Source organism: Ruditapes philippinarum, unplaced genomic scaffold (assembly GCF_026571515.1).
Source record: "Ruditapes philippinarum isolate M1 unplaced genomic scaffold, ASM2657151v2 ctg3119_1_1_1_1, whole genome shotgun sequence".
NCBI lineage: Eukaryota > Metazoa > Mollusca > Bivalvia > Venerida > Veneridae > Ruditapes > Ruditapes philippinarum.
Genome location: NW_026852583.1, coordinates 91,254 through 119,086, shown reverse-complemented (window position 1 = coordinate 119,086; position 27,833 = coordinate 91,254). Strand labels below are relative to the sequence as shown.

At 33.0% G+C, this 27,833-nt stretch overlaps 1 protein-coding gene across 3 annotated transcripts in view; it reads right to left on the bottom strand.

Annotated features, from left to right (window-relative positions):
• The window catches only part of LOC132717714 (DNA (cytosine-5)-methyltransferase 1-like), a 42,168-nt gene extending 26,102 nt beyond the window's left edge, over positions 1-16,066 (bottom strand). For all 3 annotated transcript variants that reach the window (XM_060701271.1, XM_060701277.1, XM_060701264.1), the window contains exons 1-17: positions 15,939-16,066; positions 15,390-15,438; positions 14,319-14,426; positions 13,185-13,284; positions 12,299-12,480; positions 8,994-9,039; positions 8,480-8,567; positions 6,254-6,394; positions 5,318-5,447; positions 4,520-4,629; positions 3,887-4,098; positions 3,169-3,320; positions 2,470-2,651; positions 1,980-2,142; positions 1,390-1,620; positions 691-774; positions 415-539 (exon numbers count right to left, since the gene is read on the bottom strand). In XM_060701271.1, the coding sequence (XP_060557254.1) occupies positions 415-539; positions 691-774; positions 1,390-1,620; positions 1,980-2,142; positions 2,470-2,651; positions 3,169-3,320; positions 3,887-4,098; positions 4,520-4,629; positions 5,318-5,447; positions 6,254-6,394; positions 8,480-8,567; positions 8,994-9,039; positions 12,299-12,480; positions 13,185-13,284; positions 14,319-14,426; positions 15,390-15,438; positions 15,939-15,991 (2,156 nt within the window). In that variant the 5' untranslated portion in view covers positions 15,992-16,066. The remainder of the gene's footprint in view (positions 1-414; positions 540-690; positions 775-1,389; positions 1,621-1,979; positions 2,143-2,469; positions 2,652-3,168; positions 3,321-3,886; positions 4,099-4,519; positions 4,630-5,317; positions 5,448-6,253; positions 6,395-8,479; positions 8,568-8,993; positions 9,040-12,298; positions 12,481-13,184; positions 13,285-14,318; positions 14,427-15,389; positions 15,439-15,938) is intronic.
• Positions 16,067-27,833: the final 11,767 nt, after the last annotated feature.

Sequence of the window (27,833 nt, the reverse complement as noted above, 5' to 3'; positions counted from 1 at the left end):
ACAACCAACCTTCTGTTAGCAAGCTGACCTTCTTTACATTAAGCAATTAATTAAAACATATTTGTTAAAGCTCGATTTGGTTACTATTAATTTTTCTTTTTTAAATAATTGAGTCCATTTCCTAGGAGTAAGAACTTATCTGTGCTGATGTGCATATGAAGAATCATGGACATGACAAAGTATGGATCACAGCCTTGAACCTGGGGTTGAGAGGCACATACCTTAATCACTAAGCAACAGTCCCATTTATACTATAATGTTCTTGGTGAAATTCAACCCAAACCCACTTAGTAGCAAGCAATTGGAAGCAAACCATCTTGAACACTGAGACTCCATTACCAAGATTTATTTTAAAGATGGATGAATGAACCCACAGTTAATTTTAAATTGTCACTGAAGGAAACAAAGACTTACCAGAACCAATGAGCGTGGAACTTCTTAACGCCTTTACTGTCCTCCCACATATATGCTATACGTGCTATATAAAATGGTACAGTAGGGTCATCTGGTTTAACAGAGACGCACTCACCAACTGATACCTGTAAAAACATGCATTAACTATTATATAAAATAGTTGCAAAGTAAATGATCAAATTATGCAGCAAACAATTTACAGACTGGAATAAGATTTTTTACATTTATCACCTGTTTTCTACAGTATTATTTTATAATGATTATGTATATGATTACCTCATTTCCATCCAGCAACACTGTCTGATAGAATTTTCTCTTGCCTTCTTCCTTGATAGGTGAACCTTTCCATTTCAATTCAACCTGCAAATTTGATATTTAAATTAAACAAAGTCAGCCATTCAAGAAAAATTAAAGTTCCCCCTTAGTGGACATTTTGCTCTCTCTTCTCCCACTTCAACACAGAAGTTAGGAACAACTTTCCCTTATCTTTTAACTAATAAATGAAGACATGAAAACCAAAATCTTTCACTCAAAGGAATATAACTAACTTTCAAATGGATTAAAGGTGGCTCAAATAGTGAAATAACCTTCACTACAGTGAATTTTAGTCACAAACATTTGTGATATCTCTGAAACAGAAATACCTCAAGTAGTGAATACCTGAAGTGACACTGTGTTGTATATGCTGTTCAGCTAAAGTTTATAGTGTATGCCGAGCTTTATTTCCAGCAAAATTCTACAGTATTATGACTGTTCACCAATGACACTTTAGATCTTTTAGACATTCAGCCAAAGATTAAGAATCTATAACCTGTTCTATGACACCTTTACACTTAAATAAATGTTAAACGATGTATGTTGAAGCTCATGTTAATAGTGACACCTTCTGACTCAAGTTCAGATATTACAAACTATGTTCAACATTTGATCAATCAAATCTCCAGTTATCAACTGTACAGATATAAGACTATTTACCTGTTTGTTGGCACTGGCTTTATGTTGAGCTATGACATCTTTCTGATGTTTGTTTTCAAACATCAACTTGTCGTCATTCTCCTCGTCCAGTAAATCATCATCTTCTGCTTCCTTCACGGCCATGTTCGGACATCGTCTCTCGTGACACGCCTGTTTCGCTCGGCCACTGCCACCAAACTTGATCATGTCTTTACAAGCCACACACTTTCCACAGTCTGGAGACTGGCATGCCTGCAAATTATTAATTTATTTATACGGCATTGTCATTTCACTAACCATCATTTATAATTTCACATTGACTTAAAAGTCACAAGATACAGGAGTTCTACGTATCTATACACATTTATATGGTCTCCTATTCACCCAAATGCAATTACGTTTATCTTTTATATGTTTAGATAAGTGAGGAAAATAATCACAAAGACCAAAATGAACCAGCCACCATTAGGTTAGGATTTTGCAATATTCCATATTATCCAGCCATAAATTCTATTGATTGACTGATAAATCAGATGCAGAAAACACCCAGAGAAAATAAGTATTACAATCTATACAAGCAATGTCATATTACAACATTATATGTAACGTACCTCACAAATTCCACATCGTCTTTTCTTGGATTCCTTCAGAGCTTTGTCATCAATCTGTCCCTGGAACATACTGTCAAACATTGCGCTGACAAGGGGAGTTGTTGTTGCTAATGTCTGCTTTGGTGCCACCTTCTTCACTACTTTATCTTTCCTTATTGCTCTCCTAGAAATAACAAACAAATCAACAATAAATTAAGATGCAAGGTGAAAGTAATAGCAATACTGATATTTGACTAATATTTACAACAAATCAATTTCTGTTTTATTTGAGGATGACAGTTAAACATAACATTCTTGGGATATAAAAAGATGGTTTTTCAAACTATAAACCATAAAAGATGCTTATTCCAACTTTAAAACATCATGTTTTGAAATAAATTTCATGAGGGAAAGTGATCTGAAGAAGGCTGCTATTATAGCAAGAAAGGAAGCACTACCAGCCAAGTGAAGCAAATGCTTTTTTATTTACGAATATTCTGATTCAGTTTACCTTTTGCCAAGTGTGACACCAGCAAGTTTTATAAGAGCTCTCATGCAAGGTGTGGTTATAATCAAGTCCTCGTCTTCGTCAGCGGACTCGTCAAAACTCTGTACCTGGTCTATTACAAACTGAGCGTGCCTCAAAAGTGAATCCTCGGTGAATGAGGGACAACCTGCTGGAGGTACTGTTGTCTATAAAATAACAGAAAAAAAACTTTCATGCATATTTTATCATTGTCATTATTTCGGGTGTTGTATTCTGCAAGATCAGTAAAATTTTGCTTTTACTTAACAGTAATCATATGTAAATCGCAATGATATCATCTTTTTTTGTGGTCCGATTCAACAAATACCATTACAGCCAAATATATCTTATTTTTTTCCAATTTTACTGGTTTCCGTTAAAGAATATCACACATGTTCCTGCATGCCTTACTACAGAAAGGGATGGGTACCTTGGTAAAACAAACAACATGAAGCAAGCATGACTAAAACCTTCTTTACAACAACAAATTGATATCCCTTGTAAAATTCTGACCCAAAAATATATCTGATAAATTCTTTTACAAGTGAAAATCCACAACAGTTAAAAAAAAAAAAATGAAACGAAAAACAAACTTGACAAATAAGACTAAATATTCATACTTGGAATAACGGGAAACGGATAAATTTTTTAAGTTAAGGCATACAAACTAGACCTAAAACAAACCTGGATTTTATTCAGCAGATCTTCATATGTGGCTTCCGGAGTTTTCACCAGGAATTCAATCACAATCTTACTCATGTTGATCTTCTCCTGCATTTGGTCCATAAAAGGGGAGTAACTCTCACTTCCTTTCATCAAAATGTACTCTGCAAAAGCTGAAAAAATCCAAGAAAACGATGTCATTATTTTATTCTAAAACTGACCAATGATGGAATATGCCCTGAGTATTCATGAAGTGATGTGTATATTGATGCAATAAGTCATCATATTTGTAGAGACAGAATGAATCATTGGAGTTCTACAACTCACTAGCATCACAGTACTAGTATTGTAAAATTTGCTAATTGCAGATAAACACAAACCTTGATGGCAAGTTTCAAGAAATTAATCTAAATCAATAATTTTGCCTTCAATGCCAACAGTTGCATATATGTCGAGGACACCAATATTGTTGCCAATGGTGTTAACACTTAATGGTGATTAGGTAACGCTGTACCATGTGAAATAGGTTACTAGTCATCCTGTGAACAAAACTGCGACCTAATAATTACAGTAAATCTTTAAGTCTATATATGAGTGTAAGTGTGTAATTGAAATATATAACCAAATCAGTCTAATAAACATCTAAATTATTATACAACACAAATGACAAGTTGTTCACAGAAAACCAAAAAGAAAGTCAATGATTCAATGGTTAAAAGGTACTGAATTGTAGACCTACCTGTACTAAATCCTATCAAAGGTATCTCACCACCATCAAACCCTGCTGTCCACCATGCATTTATTGGTCCCATGTTTTGAGTTGGAACCCCACCCTCAGGGTCTGGATTCTCATCATATATGGGCTTGACATAGCCTGAGAAATATAGTTCAATATTTTTCTCTACCAGTCCAGTATCAAATGGGCAAAGATGTGTATTCTTGTCATAAACACTGCAATGTACAAGAAATGACAATAAATTCATGCGCATTTTCTGGTTGGAAATAAAAGTATACAGTATAACAGTCAATGAATTTACAATTTTGAATTTACTAGCCCGAATTCCAGGTTTGAGTCTATTCTACTATATATTTAACTAAATTTTCACTGGCACGAACCAATTTACACTAGCCATAGGCCACCGGGCCAGTGCTTAATTGGATGACTGGCATAATGGTAATATGACAAATCTATATATTCAATAAGTGCAGTATATTGCCATTTCAAAGCCATTATGTGAAATGATACAACAATGGCAATATTCTATAAGGTATTGTACACTGCCCATATAAAGTTATTGTCTCCCTACCAGAGTATATAATGACAGAAACTGTCATGGATATTAATGTTAAGATGGTTAATTGTATAGGTTACCTGAACTGTGTGATCTTGTGTTGCGGCCGCTCATCATAACTGTCAATATTATCCTCCTCCCCAGTGAACAACGACAGTTTCGGATCTGTCAGGGCAACAAACTCCTCTACCTAATAAATAACACAAATATTGTAGTTGAATTTCTCATCTTCAAAAAGACTGCATAACATTTTCCAGTTTTTTATAGGCAGGTTTGCTGTTTCTGCAGAGATCAGAAACTCCAGACAACCATCCAGCTATAGTGAAGATATCCCCTCCACCCCTCCCCCATACAGGGCCTTCAATTTATGAATCTTAAGGTAAAGGTACAGTTCCCAAAAATACATAGAGCCCTGCCATATATCATATCAGTAGACTTCACCCCCACCTGTTTGTTTTTACTGCATATCAACACTGTATAGGTCAAATGGCACGGCGACAAAATAGAAAAATACATTCGGCTAACCTTGGGTATAACAAACTTCTTAACAACATCTGGGGTTAAAACCACCTCACCTGCTGGAGCTAAGTGCTATATAGACTCAAGAGATTCAAACCCATATACATGTAGTTGCTTCTTACAATCACATAGGGGATAAACAGTTACTTCAATTCTTATGCCTCAATCATTTAAGGCAATCCCTCAGCCACAAAGGGCTCACTACCCACCTGATGTAGACTTCAACAAATCAATATCAAAGATATGAAACACTCAACTTATGCAGGCTATGACATTGAATAAAGATTTTCTTTATGTTCACGGCTACATTGCTGTATAAATATTTACATGCCATGGGAATAAGAAAATAAAAATCTTACAGCATTTTCAGGAGGTCCAGCAAAAGTTCTGAGATCTGGGTCATCTAGAAGCTGTTTACACTGTAAACATTTCATCGGGATCTTAGCAAAGCTTGGTTTTGATACTTCCTCTTGCTTCTCTCTGAGCTCTCTGAAAAAAAAAAATTTCTTCAAATAAAACTCAATGCCTTATATGTCAGATGCTTGTATAAGAGATAGGAATGGGGGGGGGGGGATGTGGAGTAAATGTGCAAATGCAATGTGGGAGGGGGGATGTGGAGTAAATGTGCAAATGCAATGTAAGTCTAACAATTCACTTGATCTGTGTTCAAATATAAGGCACATAGTTTCTAGGCCAACTTTCAGATCATGTGGAAACTTTCAACACACAATAAAGACTTCAATGGGTATACAATTACGTTTTTCAATCAAATTCCTTATTTCTAAGAAGCAAAAAACAAATACATGCAAAATTCAGAATTTCCATATAAAAAGAACATACCTGCATGCCATTTCATACACAATGTCATATGAGAACTTACAACATTTTTAAAGCCAACTCCAGTAAAAGTTATGCTTCCTAACATTAAAATTTCAATGCCAACATCGCAGCCTACAAATATTCATTTCTCCCAAACAGCAGTGGTCTAGTGGTTATGGTGTCTGCCTCTATCTCAAATACATTTCTAAAAATTGGCTTTTTATGATGGGAGCGGTGACCTATTGCATGTATTGGTTAAGGTGTCTGCCTCATAACCCAGGGATCAATGATTCCAGCCCTACTGGGGTCACACTCATGTTTCTTCAAATAACACCAGTACTTGTTAGTTCCAGGAATCAGACTTGAAAGTGATTAATATAAGTTGCAAGAACTTGTTTTGCAATCAAGCTAAAATAAATATGTTTAAACTAAACTCCTAAACACAGTTCAACAAAAGATATAAAACTTATGTGCACCTTTTCTCATCAGTGTCGTTGTCATCATCATCAATTCTTGGTTTTTTAGCAACTTTCTCTTCTGGTGAACCTATCTCTTCAACTTCTTGTTCTACTTTAATATCTTCATTGGCGGACGACTTACGCTTCTGACTTGAAGACCTATTGTAACAAGCGATACAAAAAATATGCAGGCATTATATCAATGAATGTATACCTGGAGCAACTACAAGATCACTATCATGGACAGCATTGCTTGTTAGTGATTTTTTAAAATTATTTTACAGTCTATATTTGGTCATATTCCCAATCTACTGGAAAAAAATTCCCAACTAAAAGTTACAAAATAAAAATATTGAATAAAAAATTCTAAAATCTTTGAAAACATAGAGGATATTTGTTTGTTTGTGTGTAAGATGAAATTTTATTTCATCGAGTGGGCTTTAAAAACAGTATTCTCACGAGTGGCGTAGCCACGAGTGAGAATACTGTTTTTAAAGTTCACGAGATGAAATAAAATTACATCTTACACAACAAACAGACAAATTTTCTTTTTATTTTATGCTTAAAAACAAGTTAAAACGAAATTTCCATAATTTTAACGTTAATATTAAAATCTGTTTCCCCCATTGAGAGCCCCATTTAGACGAAATTTCTCATTTTAAACAAGAAGTCTTGAGCTGAAAAAAAAGTCCGCCAATCAAGGTTAAATGACGGTGATATTTATTCATTTTATCAAAAAATATGAATGATCGCTTGTTTTAATAATAAAAACAAACAATTCTTGTAGGAGAATAAGTCCAACCATCCATCCATATTTCTGTTACTTACTGCGAATTTATATTAGACCTGGCTTTGTAAAATGTAAACGGCAGCCATTTTTTAAAGTTGTGTATTTCATGGGAGGAAAATAATTGTGTAAGATTCAGAAGGATATAATTTGGATTTGTTAGTCATACACCTTTTTAAAAGAAAGAAAACTTATTTGAGGATTGTAACAGACAAAAAATAAGTGTTGACAGAAGTGAAAACATTCAGAAAAGGAGCTAGGAAATTGGAAAACTTGGAAGCTTGCTAAGGAACGCTGGGTTGATTTACTTATTTTACGAGTGATGGCTGTCAATGCTTTTCAATTTTTCATAAAGCATACGGCAGTTATTGCTCGTAGGATACTTTAATATGCCCAAATGTCATCAAGAGCAGTTTTGCATGGGGAAGGAATGTATTTTTCAGACTGTAAAAACGAAACAAAAAATTTTTTAGAGACGAAATTTGGTGATTGGAATTTGAAGGAATAGAAGTAAGTTTTCTCTCTTTACTACTTTTGACATTTAAGTTATTTATCTATTTCAGCTTTGCTATTTCTTTTGACAGCCTGACATTGTCAGAATTGTCAGAAAAAATAAAATTGAGGTACTACATGGGGAAAATCTTAAAAAAGTAGTTTCGTCATCGAAAAAAGTGAAATTATATTTTGATAATTTTTACTGTGAAATTATCAAATATAATTTTCACAGATAAATCAGTAATCCACTGAAAAGCATAAAATAAAAGGACTTCTTCACTGTTATTGTAGTTAAATGTTTGAAGATGCTGCCCTAGACAGTGACTGTTTGCATTCATTAAATCACTGCATTATTTCAGTCATATAGTTTTTCCCATTTTTTAACTAAATATCGCTGAAATTCCCAATTAAATTCGTATGGGTCATGTCCCAAAAATCCTGGAAAAAATCCTATTGTTGCCAAAACCTAAAAGACAATTATGTTTTCTTAACACTAATCTTCCTGAGGCAATCACCTTGTTTAGACCCCTATGTATTTTTCTGGAGTAAAACTTGTATATAATACACTAAAGAAAACGGAATGAACCTTATATATACTCCTGGTTTAGACCCCAGGGTCTAATCCAGGATATAGCCCTTCCTGACAGTGACTGAATTTACTGATGTCTGCAGACAAATGACCTGCAAGCACAATATGTTTGATGTTGTCTGTTTTAATACTTATTCAGCCAGTCCTTATTTTGAAATTTCCCTGTAAATGTCCACTGAAAGATTTTTTTCATATTTAGCATGGTAATGGTGAAGTAATTCAAAACAATATAGCTATCACTATAAACAAGGCAGGAAGCTTTATAGAAAACCAATTAAACATGTTGTACCTGGCAATAACAGACCAACAAAGAAAACTATTATATTCTAATATTCAAATTAAAAAGATGGAACTTCATCAAAAATAAGCTTACGCTTTAGAAAACATAGCTGCAATTGATTGTTGCTTATCAGATTTCTTTTCCTTCTTTTGTTGACGACCTTTGCTTTTCTTCTTTTTATCTGAAAAGTTACATTTTAACCTGTGACAAATTATGCTTTACAAAATGACTTGCTTTAAAAACTACTCATTGTTAATGACATAAGTTGCTTTAATAAACAGACTGACCCCCCAACACTTTAATAAGCAAACATATTATTAAGACTCACTATTGGTCCTTGTATTCAAAGGGTATACCATTTTTTCCAACTAGCTTTTACATAAGGACATGTTAAGTTTAAAGAGTTGTTTTTATCACCCAATTTGAAACGTGTCCTATACAGTTAATATATATAGTGTTCCATTCCTGAACTGTCGAATTATGACAACGCCCAAGACCTTACTTGTGACCAAGGTGGAGTTTGAAATCCTACAATCCCCAGCTGCAGAGACGGACACACAATACTAATATCACTTATCTCCTAGAATTCAAATTTTCAACATCATACCTGAATTCTTCTCTGGTGTTACTTCTTCAGTTTCCATTTCTTCTTCCTGTGGCAATAATAAAATATAAAATAAATTTTACAGCCGAATTAAGGCTGTTTCCCCTAGCTCAAAATAGGTATATTTTCCCCTAAACAAGAGGGCCATGATGGCCCTAGATCGCTCACCTGACCCATCAAACTCATCCAAACAATTACCTAGACAAGCATTCTGACCAAGTCTCATGACAGGTGAGTCAAAAATGTGACCACTACAGTGTTAACAAGGATTATCCATATTTGAGCAGTGTGACCTAGTTTTTTACCCAGGTGACCCATATTCAAACTTGACCTAGAAATCATCAAAACAAACTTTCAGACCAATTTCCAGGATACTTGGATCAAAACAGTAGCAACTAGAGTGTTAACAAGATTTTTCTATTTTTAGCTCCGGTGACCTAGTTTCACATGCGATTTCGAACTCATCCGAGCAATTACCTAGACAAGCATCCTGACCAAGTTTGATGATAATTGAGTCGAAAATGTGACCACTAGAATGTTAACAAGGTTTTTCCATATTTGGGCGGTGTGACCTAGTTTTTCATCCAAGATGACCCATGTTCGAACTTGACTTAGAAATCATCAAAACAAACTTTCAGACCAATTTACAGGATATTTGGATCAAAACAGAAGCCACTAGAGTGTTAACAAGATTTTTCTATTTTTAGCTCCTGTAACCTAGTTTTTCATCTGAGATGACCAATGTTCGAACTCATCCAAGCTACCAACTAGACAAACATCCTGACCAAGTTTGATGATGATTGAGGCAAAATTGTGACCGCTAGAGTGTTAACAAGGTTTTTCTATTTTTAGCTCCAGTGACCTAGTTTTTCATCCGAGATGACCCATGTTCGAACTCATCCGAGCTATCAACTAGATAAGCATCCTGACCAAGTTTGATGATGATTGAGGCAAAAATGTGACCGCTGGAGTGTTAACAAGGTTTTTCTATTTTTAGCTCCAGTAACCTAGTTTTTCATCTGAGATGACCCATGTTCAAACTTATGCAAGCTATCACCTAGACAAGCTTCCTGACAAAGTTTGATGATGATTGAGGCAAAAATGTGACCGCTAGAGTGTTAACAAGGTTTTTCTATTTTTAGCTCCGGTGACCTACTTTTTCATCCGAGATGACCCATGTTCAAACTCATCCAAGATATCACCTAGACAAGCATCCTGACCAAGTTTGATGATGATTGATGCAAAAATGTGACCGCTAGAGTGTTAACAAGGTTTTTCTATTTTTAGCTCCAGTGACCTACTTTTTCATCCGAGATGACCCATGTTCGAACTCATCCAAGCTATCACCTAGACAAACATCCTGACCAAGTTTGATGATGATTGAGGCAAAAATGTGACCTCTAGAGTGTTAACAAGGTTTTTCTATTTTTAGCTCTTGTGACCTAGTTTTTCATCCGAGATGACCCATGTTCGAACTCATCCTAGCTATCAACTAGATAAGCATCCTGACCAAGTTTGATGATGATTGAGGCAAAAATGTGACCGCTGGAGTGTTAACAAGGTTTTTCTTTTTTTAGCTCCGGTGACCTACTTTTTCATCCGAGATGACCCATGTTCTAACTCATCCGAGCTATCACCTAGACAAACATCATGACCAAGTTTAATGATGATTGAGGCAAAAATGTGACCTCTAGAGTGTTAACAAGGTTTTTCTATTTTTAGCTCTTGTGACCTAGTTTTTCATCCGAGATGACACATGTTCGAACTCATCCGAGCTATCAACTAGATAAGCATCCTGACCAAGTTTGATGATGATTGAGGCAAAAATGCGACTGCTAGAGTGTTAACAACAAAATGTGAACTGACGGACGGACGACGGACAATCATCGATCCTAAAAGCTCACCCTGAGCATGCTCAGGTGAGCTAAAAAGCTAATATTTTCCCCTGAAATGTCCTGTGCACTTCTTCACCACAGCATCTGACTTATTATATCAGCTAGAAGACAGAAAGCTGTCCCTAAGGCCTCTGCTATGTACCATGCATGTTAAATTGAATTGAAATTGAAAATTTTATCAAATATGTGGGTAAATTCCATTTTCAGTTGTTGGAATTTGATTTTCCCCTTTTCTGATTTATCGTGCTATACTTTCCCCCTAAGAAAGCCACAGGTTGTTTTGAAAATTGGAAAAAAAATCACTGAACATAAACAAAATTCAACCAAATATTCACCCGAGGCCATCCTTAAAAAAATGTTTGTTTGCAGAAACGCAACCGACTCACAAAGTTTGCCCCTACTCAAAATTTTTTTTCATGGTCTGGATAAAAAAAAAATTTTTTTGAATCAGAAAATTATGTCTTGTGCTTTGTTTTCATTCTTTTAAAGGTTAAAATGGAAGAAATAAAATGTAGGTCTTATTAAATTAGAATTCAGTTATCAATTTATTAATTGTTACCAGATTATCAAAGCATATATTGTCCAGCATTTTGAAATTCCATGTTTATTTGGGAGTACAGTTCAATAAAAAAAAAAAATCGACCTACCTACCCACCTTGAAAATTCTGGGTCGTGTTACTGCAAACAAACATTTTTTTAAGGATGGCCCGAGGATGTGATTAAAGTAGAAACATGTTACATCAGTGTTTAACAAATGTTCAATTAAACTTTTGTCTTCATCCGAGTGTCTTTATATTTTAGTCAAACAAGGAAATATTTTTCTTCATTTCTTTACTGGGCTTTAATCTCATACAGATGGCTCTCTACTTGAGGGGAGCGGTGGTTTGTGGTTGTCTGCCTCCCAACGCAGGGAACATGGGTTTGAGCCCTGATAGATACTGGAGAAGACTGGAGGTTTAAACATACTTATTTAAGCTTGATTGCGACAAAAAGTTCTTGCAACTTATATTAATCACATTTGAGTCTGCTTCGTGGAACCAACCAGTACTGGTGTCATATGAAGAAACATGGTCATGACCCGAGTAGGCCAAGGCTCCCCTTCTAAGATCGAAGGTGAACTCCTTAAAATTTGAGCCAGTTGAAGGAAACCTGCATATACTCGTATTTCCAGAATTTTTAATAATAAATTGGGACTTTTTTTTATCAGTTAAGTCAACTGGGAAAATGCTTTCACTCAGCATATATTTTATGCAGAACAATCAATAGAGGGACATGCAAGTTAAAAATCAGACACATTAACCTCTCACATTTATCAGAAGCAAACTACTGATGTAAATTATTTAATATCCTAACTTTGAAAACTATCAACATATAATGTCTTGGATTCACACATAAGGATTTATCATAAATAACCTTTTTCACATCTCCAACCTCTGTATCTTTAGCAGAATTATCTCCCTTTTCATTTTCAACCTGACCATCACCATTGGTATGGTCGTCATTCTTTTTAGTTTCAGTTTCCATCTCATCAAAATCACCCCCGCCAGATTCTGTATTTCCATTGTGTCCATTCTTATCTGGACTTCCCTCAGTTTCTACAATATAAAGTCAAATCATTGAACCTCCACAAATAATGAAATATTCAATTATTTATAAGAACAATTTGCTCGAAGACTCATTGCTGTATCCTTATTCCCCTTCAGTAAACTAGATGACTGTATAGGCCAGAAATGATAAAGGGAATTCTTTAACCAAAAACTATAAATACAAATGCTAGAAAGCATCTATTCTCTTATTTCTTTTGTGTTAAGATGTTACTCTGTTCCTTATTTAAACTTTTAATTATGCAATTTTCTATTTTCAGCGGCATTCTCAAAATTGTGATAAAAGGCCTGCTACAAAACATGAATGTCTCATCCAAAAAATTCCAAAATTTTGAAAAACAGTATGACCTTGAAAATCAAGGTCATTAAGGGGTCAGTTTATAATTCAATATGTCAAAATGAAGCTCTTGCACAGAGGTATGACATGTTAGTACGAAAATTCAGTTATAGAATGAAGACAAATTTGATACTGTTAAAACTTGTCCCGAAAGCTACAGACAATCAAAAGAGACCGAGAAATAAAACATACAAAGTATCAATGAATTTCTAATTAATATCGAAGATAAATTTCCACAAATACTATATTAAATGCCAAAAACAGGCTTTTAATGAGCCAATCTTGTAACTAAGAAATTATAATAAGAAGCAGAAAATTTATTAATATTTATTGTAAATTCAGAGTAAAACAAATTTACCTTTAAACTTGCCAGTCTCCCTGGGTTTATTGATTGAATTAAGATCTGCAGATTTCCAGAATGACTCAAACAGCTGTTCCAGGCGTTTAAAATACCCTTTCTGAAAATAGAAACATTAGGTTTTGTAATATTTCCTTAGTCTAGAAAAACTATACATTTGAATTAAAAAAGTGCATGCCAATCTGGTGATCTCTCTCACAAGTGGGCTAATCTTGTTTGAAGAAATTTTGCATTAAATTTTATTTGTCAGATATATATGTTTGAGTTATGTTGTTGTATCATTTCTTTGAGTAACATTGTCAGGGCATTTTTTGTAAAAATTGTGAAGGGGCCTGGACCTGTTCATTTTGTGAAAAAAAGCGTGATTTGTCGTAAAATTGTGAAAAAAATTTCCATATTATTTGGGATTTAGCAACATTATGAAACCGGAAAATCTGCGTCAAGTCGGTACTTTAACCCGCTTAACATGTGCTAAAACCATTTAACTTGATTAAAACTATTTCTGTGTTCTTGAAATTGGCGTAAATCATGTTTTACCGGAAGGTAAACAATGTATTTCAAAGACAAAGTCCCAATATTTTGTGAAATTTCTTTTGAAATTGTGAATTTTTTTCCGCCACTTTGTGAAAAAAAAGTGCAATTTTGAATTGTGAAGGGGCCTTATATCGGCCCCTGTTATAGATAGGAAAAAAGCCCTGATTGTTGTTGTTATAGATAGGAAAAAAGCCCTGATTGTTGTATCATTTCTTACAATTGAAGTCTATGAGACAATTAAGTTATTAACAGAGTGGTTTGACCTAAATCTGATTTTGTTATATTAATTACTTTCCACAAACCTTTTTAATAATTGTATATTTCTTATTCTTTTTCATCATAGTGTTATATAATATGAAAATCTAATGGATAAGTTCTTTAAAGTGTCCAGAAAACTCTATAATCTGCATGTTTGGATAACAGCTAACATCATTCCAACTCAATTTTCAAAAGCAAGGTTTCATGTATCCGACTTTATCACTCTCAAGTGGAAGTGAAAGTTGCCTTTTGTCCTGACACCTAATAATCAAACGCGCTCACTTGAGTTTGTTCTTTTTTAAATTTACTTTCTCAATCATCATTTTGAAACAAATGAGATACCTCAGTCATTAACTGTTCTTGTAGCTCAGCTTCAACGTCGCCAACTTTTTGTTTCATATCCTCCGATATAAGATCACCACACAGTCGCCACTTTTTCTTCCAGTATCCCTGTACAATAAATGGTTTTCTTACAAATGATAATTGTAAATTTTATGCTGTTTTATGATAATGTACATACTATTTTTCAATAAAATTTTAAGTTTCCGAAGCAATTATGAAAATAATATCCATATAGCTTGGATGTAGCCAATAACTGTAACTTATCAAATACTGTTAAAGTAAAACTAGCACTCTGAAGTACAAACATGTTCAGTTTACAGTGGTCTTTTCCATTCCTTGGGAATGGTAGCAGTACCAGAGTGAAACAGATTTGAATAAAAACGAGCATTTTGTTTCATATTGGAAATTTTACTTTCTATGCCTGGTATTCATGGGAAATTCATTTACCAAGATGAAATAAGAATTATGCAAAATATACACTTTACAATTTCTTTGAAGACACAAAGAAGGAGGCACATAATGGAACCATGCATCATTATATCATTTAACATATATCATTAGATCTACTGCCTAGTTAACCAGTGTTGCAGCTAGGCCACGTGATTGTGCGATTTGCACATTTTTTATGCAGATCACGCATTTTAATGAAGTCAGTGCGCGCCAAGTCGCGCATCTGACAATTTCTTCAACTTAATTCAGTTTATCTTCATCGTATCTTTAACGCTTCAGCCATGTTTGGTTATGACTAAAATACGTACTTAATCCCATGTAGCAGCTGACTGAGTCATCTCGCGTGTGTTTTGTTGTATTTGTCAATATTTTATTTTTTCTACTTCCGTTTTTGAGCGTACGATAGCTGTCAAAAATGCCTGAACGTAAAATAAATGAATTCTATTCGGTATGTCATATTGTAAGGTAAATGTATGTCCCCCACATTTTTTTCAAATCCCCCACATTTTTCAATTGAGTGGGGGACAATCCCCCATAATTTTGAAATTCTAGATGCAACACTGATGTTAACATTCACAAGTTAAAAACTTTATGCTGCTTTCAGTTGAAAATTTTATTTACCTTCTGCGTAATGTCTCCATCTTTAAGTTCAACATCTAAACATTCTAGTCTGTAACACAATTTTAATATAAGAAACGATCATAAATCTATCAAAATTATGAGAAAAGATTGTCAAAAATCTCTTAAACTAAATAACAATGAATCTGCAAAACAACAAACTTAACAAATTATTCTTCTTCTTCTTCCAATATAGTACAGACACCTTCCGGCGTATACTCGTACTAGCGCAGCGCGGTTTGAGAAGTGTCTATGTACAAGAGTGATTTAAAAAAGTACTATGTATAGTGCTGGTAAAAACACCAGACTGTCTTTCGGAGAGTGAGTGGGAGTACTTCCCTCTTGAAGCTGTCTATGGTTGTACAGCTTACACCTTAACATCATATTAAATTGTTTATTTATTTGATCCTTATCTTTATTACAATTTACCAAACAATAGACGTGTGCATTTTGACCGAAAACTACTACACTTTTGATTATTTTTAGAAAATTTAGCCATTCTGTGTAAATCAAAGTGTGTTGACAAATACCAAAATGATGATACAACATTACTTTTTCGTTATGTCTTCAGATATCGACACTGATGCATTGGTTCTTCCAGGCATTTTAGTAAACGCTGCTGTAAATAAACAGTAGCTTTTCCCGGTTTACTTTTCCCGCAATTTTAATCGGTATGCTTGATTATAATCGAAGAAAAGTGATATTGTGTGAACAGGACTTTTTTTCGCGAAATGTACTTTTCATCTTTTTTTTTCTGGGGGATAACAGAATCGTTCTTGCCTCATAACACACAAATCTCAAAAATAAACTAGTAGTAGTAGTAGGCCTACAGTATTTTCTAATATTATCTTCACGTATAATTACATATACTGGTAGTAGCCCTGAGGAGACGTATACCAAATTTACAAATTTTACAAGAAGACTTTAAACTGGTGTTAGCAAATTGACATATACTGTACAGTAGGCCCCTAATAAATTATTTTTCATTATCCATCACAAGTTTACTAGTACAGTATTAATTTTTATGGTGCAACATAATTCTGTTTATTAAGAATCGGGCAAGTTGTATGTAAATTACAGGAGATTAAGTTAATGTGACCAATTAAAACAGAACAGAACAGAACAGAAAATTTATTCAGTCTTATGCATATACAGCACATCGACATCAACCAATATATATATACATTTGTGACAACAATGACATAGTTAAAACACATAATTATATACAAGTTACATAATCAAAGAGAGTGTTTCTAAAGTTTAGATATCACATAAATCGATTAACAAAAAATGTTACTGATAATAAATAACTCTTTCCGGATATTAATAAATGCAATACATGTGTAGTTCTTCCTCTACGCGGCATTTAAAAATTCTTGTCGTTTATGGAAAGCATGTTTTATATACACTGAAATTTTATAAAGCAATGGTTTACTCTCAGTTTTCATCAGTTCAACAAATTTTACCATACTTGGTCTAACACGGAAATATCTTGGGATATACCTAATACGTAATGTATTATAAAAACTACATTCCATGACAAAATGATATTCATCTTCTATTGTACATTGTTCGCATAATTCACACAGTCTATTTTGTCTTTCTATATTTCTATGTCGACCGTATTCTACATTTAGCCAATGAGATGACATTCTAAGCTTTGATAAATATTGTCTATGTTTCTTATTTTCAATTATTAAAAGATATTTTGACAGTTCAAACTCTTCTTTAATTTCCCTGAAAAATATCAAACTTGGGCTACCGTTCACTTTAGCCCGCCACTCTGAAATGTAAATGTCCATCAGTCTTAATCTCAATGTAGGTATAAATAATCTTGGCTCAACTGATGATGGAAATAACCACACCTCGCCAAATCCTATTCTATTTAGTAATGTCTTAACTTTAAACAGCCAATTATTTTCTCCTTTTTCACACCACAAAAACATATTGTTATACACATTTTGTAATATACAGTTTACGTTATTGTTAACAAGTTTAAACCAATATTTAATAATCCTTATACTCCAATTTATAAAAAGAGGCGTTCTTCCTGTTTCGCCATATATCGCTAGATTGCTTGTGGACATTTTAACGTTCAACACACTTTTAATAAATTTCCTATGAACTCTTTCAATTGTATCAGCCTTTGAAAATCCCCATATTTCGGACGAATAGCATAAGATTGGGGACACGTATGAATCGAATAAGTGGAATTGAATGTTAATTGGTATATCACGCATTCTCAATATCATTTACAGAATAGATAAAAACGCTTTCCACGCAGCATATTCGTCATATTATGTGCTATATATTTTATTTAAAGCATCTGTTCCATCAAACATGTTCTGTTTTAATTAAATCAAAACAAAAAAGTAGTCAACTATCATGATTTGAAAAAATATTTATCTCACAATAGTAAAAAATGAAACGTACGTGACTGTCTCTATAAGAAAAATGAACTTTAAATCTTTTCATGTTTCAATTGGTCTTTTATAAAACAATTGTTTAGTGTTTTTTGTATCTCACAATGCCTTAGCGTGAATTCAACAGTGGAACATACTGAAAACTATGATAAAAATGTAAACAAATTTGTTGTTTTTTCCTTTCCACTGATACATGCCTTTTGGAGTGTGCGTTTTTAAACAGCCAAGAAAATATTTTTTCAAAAATAAGATCTTTCAAAGTTTGAAGTTTTCTGGCAGATAATTGGCCATATTGGCCAAAATAATGTATTATAAAAGTGGTATATAAAGATGCCGTAATTGATAGATGACTTTCTGAGAAAATTAAAACGTAATTTTTGCCGTGAAACGTACGTTACTGATGCTACAGGAACTGATGAAAATGTAAAGAGGTAGACTTGTGTCAAGCAGTTAAAGCTTCCCTCAATAAGAAGTTATGTGTTGAGAAATTGTTATAATTGCCCAAGACTGTGTCCAGATCTGCATTGAAAAGTGGTCAGAAATGTACGTTACCGAAACGAACGTTACCGCAATTTAAAAAATATTCACTACACTTAAAATATGATACCTTAGGTAAGAAAATTTATATGGAGAGAAGAGTTTTGTAACACCAAAGCCTAAATAAATATTGCATTGTGTCACTGTGGATATAATTTAAGGTAAATTCATGTTTGATATACGATATCACAATATATATTAGAAAACATTTTATGTATATAAACATATATCTACTGAAAACATTCTGCTGGATTTTGAAATGTGATAGCATGTTTTTTTCGCAATGTAAACAAAAGGTAGTAGTGGAAAGTATATTTCTGCTAAAAAGTACCATGAAATGTACGTTACTGTTGGTAACGTACATTTCAAAACTAGTATTAGTAATTTCAATGACGAGTATCTCCTAAATTCTTAAAAAATACTTCATGAATATGTTTTTCTTGTGATACCAAGTAAGAATAGGATGATTAGAAACGAAAACAAATTAAATATAACTGTATTTGCATCAGTTGCATATGAATTTTATTCAGGCATTTTTTTCTATCTACAAAAGTTGGGACTAGTACAATATGTGGTTGTTTAAGTTGAACAGTTGTGATGATATTTAACCTTTTTTTATCTTTTCTCTAGCATCTGCACACTCAAATGTGCATTGTGTATGAACTATAAAGGTCTACAAAACAATGATTTCTCACTTACATTAACATCAACAACAAGTAACGTACATTTCAATTGTAGTAACGTACATTTCAGAGACCGAAATTAAGGGCTGAGATTCAAAAAGGCTACAGGTAGAGAACAAGAGCTGAAAGATACCGAAAGTTAACTTTGGAAAGAGCGTTATTGTAGAATTATGTATTACAGAATCCGAAATATTTGACTAACAGAGAGAGAAATGAAAGAAACAATGTTTAATAAAATAAAAGCAAACAATGTTTCATATAAGCAATGTTTCGTATAAAGTAAATGATTTTTTCCCAGAATTTACCTTATTGTGTACAAAACACTGGAATATGTTGTAAAGCAACAAAATAATCAAGTTAATGTGTCACACTTCTAAAGCATTTATTTTTACATGCATTTCACAAATGTGATTTTGGTAATCATAATGTCTTAAAACATGCAAATTTCTAATGAAAGATATTAACAGGACTTTCGACGAATCATCTTCAAATGTATGTTACTTGCAAAGTTGCACATAAAATTGAAGTTTGCGATAGTAAAACATGTTTTTTTGTTGTTGCTTTTTTAATACATAAAAATGCAACAAATTTTATCAATTACACCATATTGGGGCTCAAAACATTTCTGGACATAATAATAAACAATGCTGTAAAATTATTCTCATAACAATGAATAACGTAACATACAAGGATGATCACACGTGATTTTAAATTATTTCATAAAGTAAAAATGTTTGTTGTTTTAAAAATTTAAAAAAGGAAACATTTTGTTTATAATGTTAAATATTAATTGGTGTCTTTTTATGTACAACACCCATGCCAGAAAACTGAAATGTACGTTACCAATAACAGTTTACAACTGTATTTAATAAAGTCTTTAAGAGAGTCTTAAAAATGCTAAAGATTGATATTTTAAAGCATTTTATTACACACGTATGTTGTCATAAATGGTAAAATATGCACATATAATGTTGTTTACATGTACTTTTTACCTTATATGAACAGAATCATCAATTAAAATACATCTTATTTCTGTATGCATATACAATATCTTACTCTGACCAAGCGTTGATGATTTTTGTAGTTAATTGTTCAAATGTTAAGGAAAGGAATATATACCAACCAGAAATATTTAAGTTTTCCTATTCCTGTCAGATTTTCTGAATGAATTCACTGTTGATATTTTTTTGTATTAAACTGAAATGTACGTTACAAAATTATTACATTACTTTTAAGGCATTTAGGGTGAAAAAACAACTGATACATGCATGAATAACTTTACAACTAGGAGTTTATATGTATCATGAATAATCAATAGCATTCTAATGTCGAACTGCCTTTCATTGATAAATCTGTAAAGAACTTCGAAGTATGCATTGAAATAGTAAAAAATGTATCATTCATCTGTAAAATTTGTTATTGTTTTAACATTCCAAAAACCTGAATATATTGGTATAATTTAACAAAAAAATGTGTTTATTTCCATCCTACATCTTTTGAGAATGGAATTGTGAAAACAAAATTACTGACTAGTTCAACAGTTACATCATTATGAGCTGCTAATTTAAGGGACACTCAAAGTAACGTACATTTCTGTGCCTGTTTTTATAAGAATGACCTGCTCAATTTGATATGGAACTGTGAGAACATGGTTCGTATCTTGTTTGCAAGAATTCAAATTTATGTCCGGGAGATATTCTTTTTCCATATTCAAACATTATTTTTATGATCTCTGAACATCATTTTTTTCACTTTCCGTGATTCAATATTTGTAAATGGTATTGAGAATGCGTGATATCCATGCCTCTAGTTAATGTATATAGTGAGTGCACAGCTTTCCCGGCTTTACCAGATAAAGTGTCTATGCCACGCTTGAATGAACCGCCAGTACTGACCATAAATCCCAAATAAGTAAACGATTCTACCACATCTATTTTAATACCTTTATACGTTCATTGTTCGATTTCTGCTAATCGGCCACCTTTTCGAAACACCATTTATTTTCGTCTTATCTATGTTAACAGTCAATTTCCATTTTTCACAGTAGTCCGACAATAAATTTAAATGTGATTGGAGGCCTTCCGGCGTGTCACTTAAAAGAATACAATAGATAAATGGAAATATGTTCTAGGTCTATTCCGGAAAATATATTTTCTTGCACGGCTAATTCAAGGTCATTGATAAACAGAGAAAATAGTATCGGTGAAGTTATCTCCCCTTGAAATAATCCAATATCGCAATTGAAGAAGTCTGACAGCTCATTTAAATGTTTTACACATGATTTCACCTCACTGTACATAGATCTAATTATATTTAAAATTTTCCCGTTGATGCCTTCTTTGATCATCTTATACCATAAACCATTTCGGTAAATTTTATCGTAAGCCTTTTGGTAGTCTATAAAGGCTGCGTAAAGTTTTTTCTTCTGTTTGATGGTTTGATTTATTAGTGACTGTAGGACAAATATAGCATCTGTTGTACTGTGGTCTGCTCTAAATCCGAATTGTGCGTCTGTAAGCCGATCATTTTCATTGCACCATTGTTGATACCTTTCATTAAGGGTTGACGTAAAAAAAATTCCGAAACAACTTGTAAGCGTGATACCGCGATAATTATTTGTATCATCACATGGCGGCTTCTTTAAAATAGGCACTATGACCCCTTCTGTCCATTGTTTTGGAAATTCACCTGAATCAAGTATTGTATTAAACAGTTTTTCTAATGTTTCAACTAGTATGTCTGCCGTTTCAAGGAAATATTCATTTAAACATGTATCTATGCCTGCACTTTTATTTCGCTTTAATTTTGAACACGCTTTACGAATTTCTTCTTTTGTGATTGATCTGTCAATATCACACGAAGATACATTATCATCATGTTGATTTTCGTCAAATAATTTTAAAAAGTCCTCTACTTCAGTGTGGCAATACCACGTGACTATGACGTCATTTTCGGCATCATTTCCAAGACAAATGTTGCTCGATTCGGAAAAGAAAATAGCTGTAAATATTTTATTTGTGTACCAATTTCTTTGGGATATGCACCAGTCTACGGGGAAAAATATAAGCTTTCCACAGAATATTGGATCTTCGTCAGTTTATAAGCCGTTTTATCAAACACTTTGCATAACCTTGGAAGTTGCTTGTATTAGAGCGGGCTTCAGTTGCAAGCTATTTCGTTTTCTGGCGTTATCTGGTCTACGTCATGGTTAAAAAGTCAGGTTTACATCAACCGGGAGTACGGATGGCAAAACTCTACCTAAATATGTTCATATTTTTATAATGAATGACATAAATCTTACGTTTTTCTTCAATTGTCAATTCTAGCACCAGTTCCAAGTCGAAAATAAAGGACTACAGTTTAAAGCAGATTTTAGAATCCGTCGCAAATGCAAAGCAACATGCCTTCCGTTCTCTTTCTATAATTATGTTAACCATGAAAAACATTTTATTTACTGTACGATTCACATAAACACAAATGAATATTTAAATGATTTTTACTCGCTGCGCTATAAGTGATTTTATAAGTCGTAAAATTGTTGTCTGCATTTGTAAAAATATTGATTTGCTCTTTAATCATTGTTCTTTCACGGTAATGATTATGAAAAATCTATTTGTGTCATGTAGCAATTGAATACTAAACGTGGAATTGAAAACAGAAACCCTAAATATCGCCCAAAACGGCAAAATAAAAAAATGTTGCAGGCTCGGATTGACTTAGCTAGCCTGTCCAATGAACGTGCACATTCAGGATCACTTCGATTTGTATGCTGTGAAAGGGGTTACGCATCAACGCGGCAATTTTAAAGTCGAAGGTTATTCTTTTGTAAAAAGTAACTTATATACGTATAACCATACATATACTAGGTATGAAACCGGTAGCAATGTCTAAGTATGATAGATTCAGCTTTTTAACACAGTGGCACTCGTTGATAAAAAATTTTTTTACATCCTGTTTTCATACCCACGGTAACCGTTTTTCGTGAACTGGATATAACTTCGTTCACTTAAGAACACAATTAAACACACTATTAAACACTATCTATTTTATAATTGCATTTATTTCTGTTGATAAACTGCATATCTGACAAATTAAGTTAATTATATCAGTCAACTCAGATTTATCAGAGAGCTCACCAATATACATTGTAAAGAGAGGAAGGGAACGGAATATTTATGGTTTGAACACATTAAAATCGAGTAGAACTTTTTAACAATAATGTCTCTTTCAACTGAATAAAAACGATAGGGCTATTTGGGACTATTTCTTATCTATGTGGACATTGGCTGTAAATGCATGGATTATTGCACGCGGCATGACCTTCAGATGTCCTCAACAGGCTTTTTGCAGCATTTTAAGATTTAAAAAAGGACCACACATTAAAATCTAAAACGTGATAAACATGACGCATATACTAAATAAGTGAATTATCTGATATGTAAATAAAGAAGTAAGTCATTTGACAGTGGAAGGATAAAAATTGAACATACTCTTCAAATGTAATCGTAATTTTACTAAGCTTATGTTAGCTATCAATTATTCAATGGACGCATCAGTGGCATATGGACCCCAGTCATAGAGCTTGCCGATGTTGCTATTACAATTGTTAATGTAATTATTTTATATAATTATTGATAATAATTGTTATTTCCGTCTTTTTGAATGTTTGTTTCAAGAAATTTGACTGTGATCGATGGCTGTTAGTTTGTAAAATCATTTATCTGTTTACTATTTTCTACTTTGTTTACTCAACATGGCGTCCATTCTCGTTCTTATTCATGGCTATTTTGGGTCTTTTTTATAAATAGAGAATCACAAGTAATGCAACTAAGTAACAATACTATCAGATTTACACGGCAAAGTTCCAAGTTCAAATTGTGATTTCGTTTATCAAACTCTATAGAAATTTATTATACAACAATTCCAGAAAAAATATATACCTTTTAAAAGTCTCTCTTTTGAGGACAGAAGGACCTTTTCGTCACATTCACGAGTGTCAGTGTTTGTCAGTTACTCTTTACAAAAATAAACTGAAAAAATACCTTTAGCTTTACAACACTTGCGTTAAAGTGTAACTCTTTCCATAGCACACAAAAGTGTTTTTTTTTTATTTTAACTCTTTCTCTCACTGAGAGCACATATATTTCTTATCAATTTCGCCATTGTGAAATAGAATATTTAACACATTTTACTACATAGGATAAAATGAGCAATACTTTAAACATCTTCAAAACGAAACCAAAATATTATTTTCCGACAGGACTAAATCTACGTGATTTGACGTGCACTATTGCGATACAAGTAAGTGTTATTGCTTTAAGGAACAATCAGTTTTTTCACAATCTCTCTGTGAAAGATCAACAATGAAAAACTAAATTGTAGAAAGAGAACGGTATGCATGTTGCTTTGCATTTGCAACGGATTCTAAAATCTGCTTTAAACTGTAGTCCTTTATTTCGACTTGGAACTGGTGCCAGAATTGACAATTGAAGAAAAATTTAAGATTTATGTCATTCATTATAAAAATATGAACATATTTAGGTAGAGTTTTGCCTTCCGTACTCCCGGTTGATGTAAACCTGACTTTTTAACCATGACGTAGACCAGATAACGCCAGAAAACGAAATAGCTTGCAACTGAAGCCCGCTCTAATACAAGCAACTTCCAAGGTTATGCAAAGTGTTTGATAAAACGGCTTATAAACTGACGAAGATCCAATATTCTGCGGAAAGCTTATATTTTTCCCCGTAGACTGGTGCATATCCCAAAGAAATTGGTACAGAAATAAAATATTTACGGCTATTTTCTTTTCCGAATCGAGCAACATTTGTCTTGGAAATGATGCCGAAAATGACGTCAATGTCACGTGGTATTGCCACACTGTACTTCATCGTCGGTAATGTTTTGTTGGGTTGCTAAATTCTTGAAGTGCTCATAGAAATCTTCAGCAGAGACAGCCTCGTTCTGGCTCTGTCCTTTTGGTTTAAACATTCGCCAAAACTCGCGCGGTTTTTTCCTGCGCATTTCATCCATATCTCGACCTCGTTTTACATTATATTCTTTCTTTGTTTTCCTGACGCAGTATTTATAGTCTTTTTTAAACTGTTTCATTCTAGTAAAATTGTCCGAATTCCTTTCACATGTATATAGCTCTAACGCCTCTAAATACATTCTCCTTTTCTCTTTACAATTACCATTGTACCACTTTTTTCTTTCCGTGCATTTATTATCAATAAAAGTGTAATTTCGGCAAACGATTTTCTTTTCAAAATACTTATTTCCTACATTTGTGATATAATTTGTGTAATGTTTTACTTTATCTGAAACAGATAAATGCGTACTGTTCACTATATCTTCCAATGTATTCACTCCACTCATAATATCTACAAACACTGACAACAGACATAAAACATGTTCCTTGCTCCTTTTACTTCACGATACTTAACGCTTTTTAACAAGAAGAAAAACAAATAATGAACTCACTATACAAAAAAAATTCCATAAGCTGTAACATGAAGGTATTTTTTTTCTATATGACATAAGGAAAGAACAGCATATTCAATCAAAATCAGATTTAATGGCTAGACATAGATAATAGTTTGGCAATTCTGAAAACAGGATGTCATCATTTAAATCGCGATAATCGGTGTTACATTTTTTTTTTTCATGTTTCATTTAAAATTACTAAATGTTATAAAGCTCAATTTTAAATATAAATATATCTTTACTTTGTTACTCAAAAATTTACATTTACACAAATGAGAACATTTAAAAAATGATAATTGTTTCAGACGTATGTACACATTTAAATGGACTATTGTGTTGTTGTTTTTTCTTCAGAAATGAGTAAATGTTGCTCTGATTTATGTAAACTCTACATATTTAAAATACATTGCACTAAATGTTGTTTAGGTGTATGACTATAATATGTCAATTCTGACTAATTTTAATACTAGTAACATGGAAATATGCCACCACCGTGAAATATGGAATGACATAGTAGTAGAAATCATTGTTGATATAAAATCGTTATATTAACAATAATTTCTTACCTAAATTGATCGGTAATTTATCAGTTTATTTGCTTCATGCATATTGCTTTTTAAAATATTATGTAATTAGAATTGTTTAGTTCAACTAATTTATTATGCATGTAACGTGTTTTGACGTTCAAATGTTATCTTTTTTATTTCAACAATGATCTCTGCTAAAACTTTCTATTATACCATATTCCAAAATATATTACTGCTAACTAGCCACAGTGATTTGCCAATGATATTTTTATTTGTAATTTACGTGGGAATAATTACTTAATATTCATCATAATTCACTAAGTCTTGCATTTAAATGCAATAAATATGTGTTTGAGTAGTGGGACATAAAGCATATTTGTAGGGATAAACTTTTCCAATATAAAGATTTATATAAATATTTTAAACTGGATCTTCTAATGTTTTTTTTTTCCAATTCTGGAGCATTATTTCGTCAGTATTATCTTATGTCGACATACCTTTTTTGTTCACGTACACTGCTTGAATAATACAGTTAATTGTTTTTAATCAACAAATCTTACTATTTTACGTTAAATTCATACTAATTTATAACGTTTTATAATTCAATCTATAATGTTTAAAGAAAACAGTAACGGTTGTTCTAGACTAGACACAGTATGATTATTGTAGGAGGATCTTGATGTGGTACGTGTACCAAACTAGCTAACTGGGTCAGTCGTTCTACTCAGATTCCCCCCGGATCTGAAACAATGCACGAGGGGGCAACTTAGGTCTTCCTCCGCCAGTATAGCTGTATCGTCGTTGTATGACATTTACAATGCCATTACGACACAAACAATAGACTTCAGGATAGGATCTCACTAGTCGCACAACGCCGTTTTAATAAAATCATTCAGAGCAAACACAAGATACTCTTTTAGATAATAAAATAAGGTTATTATACATTGTTATGTACAATATTGAATTCTATTGACGAGTATTTACATTGGACGAGGCGCTACCCAATTTTAACATAGATTTTGCAACTGTGTACGAGTGCAATAGTATTTTTCTCAACCATGTTTAATGGCCTCTTTATTTCACAACACCAGGATTTTGACATTTTCACAGAACTTTATCACTTCAATTACAATAAGAGCAACGCTTTGCGGAGCATTATATGCCCGAAAGTGTTTTTAGTAAGGATGAAGCATCTTTAAGTCATGGGAATTAGAGTATTACCTCCTTTAAAAAGCAATCCTCCTTTATTGTTGAAGAACCTTCATATATATATACATGTATACAGTTGCTGTTTCCAAAGCAACACCATCAAGTTGTTATCTTGTAAGTAAAAATGCTACGACGGATGGACAGAAAGACGCCAGGGGTATAACATAATATAAGCAAATATTTTAGGGCATATAATTTATGTACTCAATATAAGTGATCATTCTATGAAGTTTGACAGTTGTAAAAATGTTTACAATATTAAGGTTATTGATATTGACCTTTGACCCTGTGACCCCAATATGGATCTTTTATTCAATATAGGCAATCATCCTAATGTAAGCCAAATGGAACTTGTGTTATGCTCCAGAAAGCACAATTCGTAGTGTAAAGATCATTGTGACCCTTACCTTTGATTTTATGACCCTAAACCCAATAGGGGTCATGTATTGGGCATGGCTGTTCATCCAATAAAATTTTAAAGCTGTAGATTAATTAATACTTTAGTTATTGAGCGGACACTGTTTCAGTTTTAAGGTAAAAGTGACCTTGACATGTTGTACCTGGCTATAGCAAACCAACAAA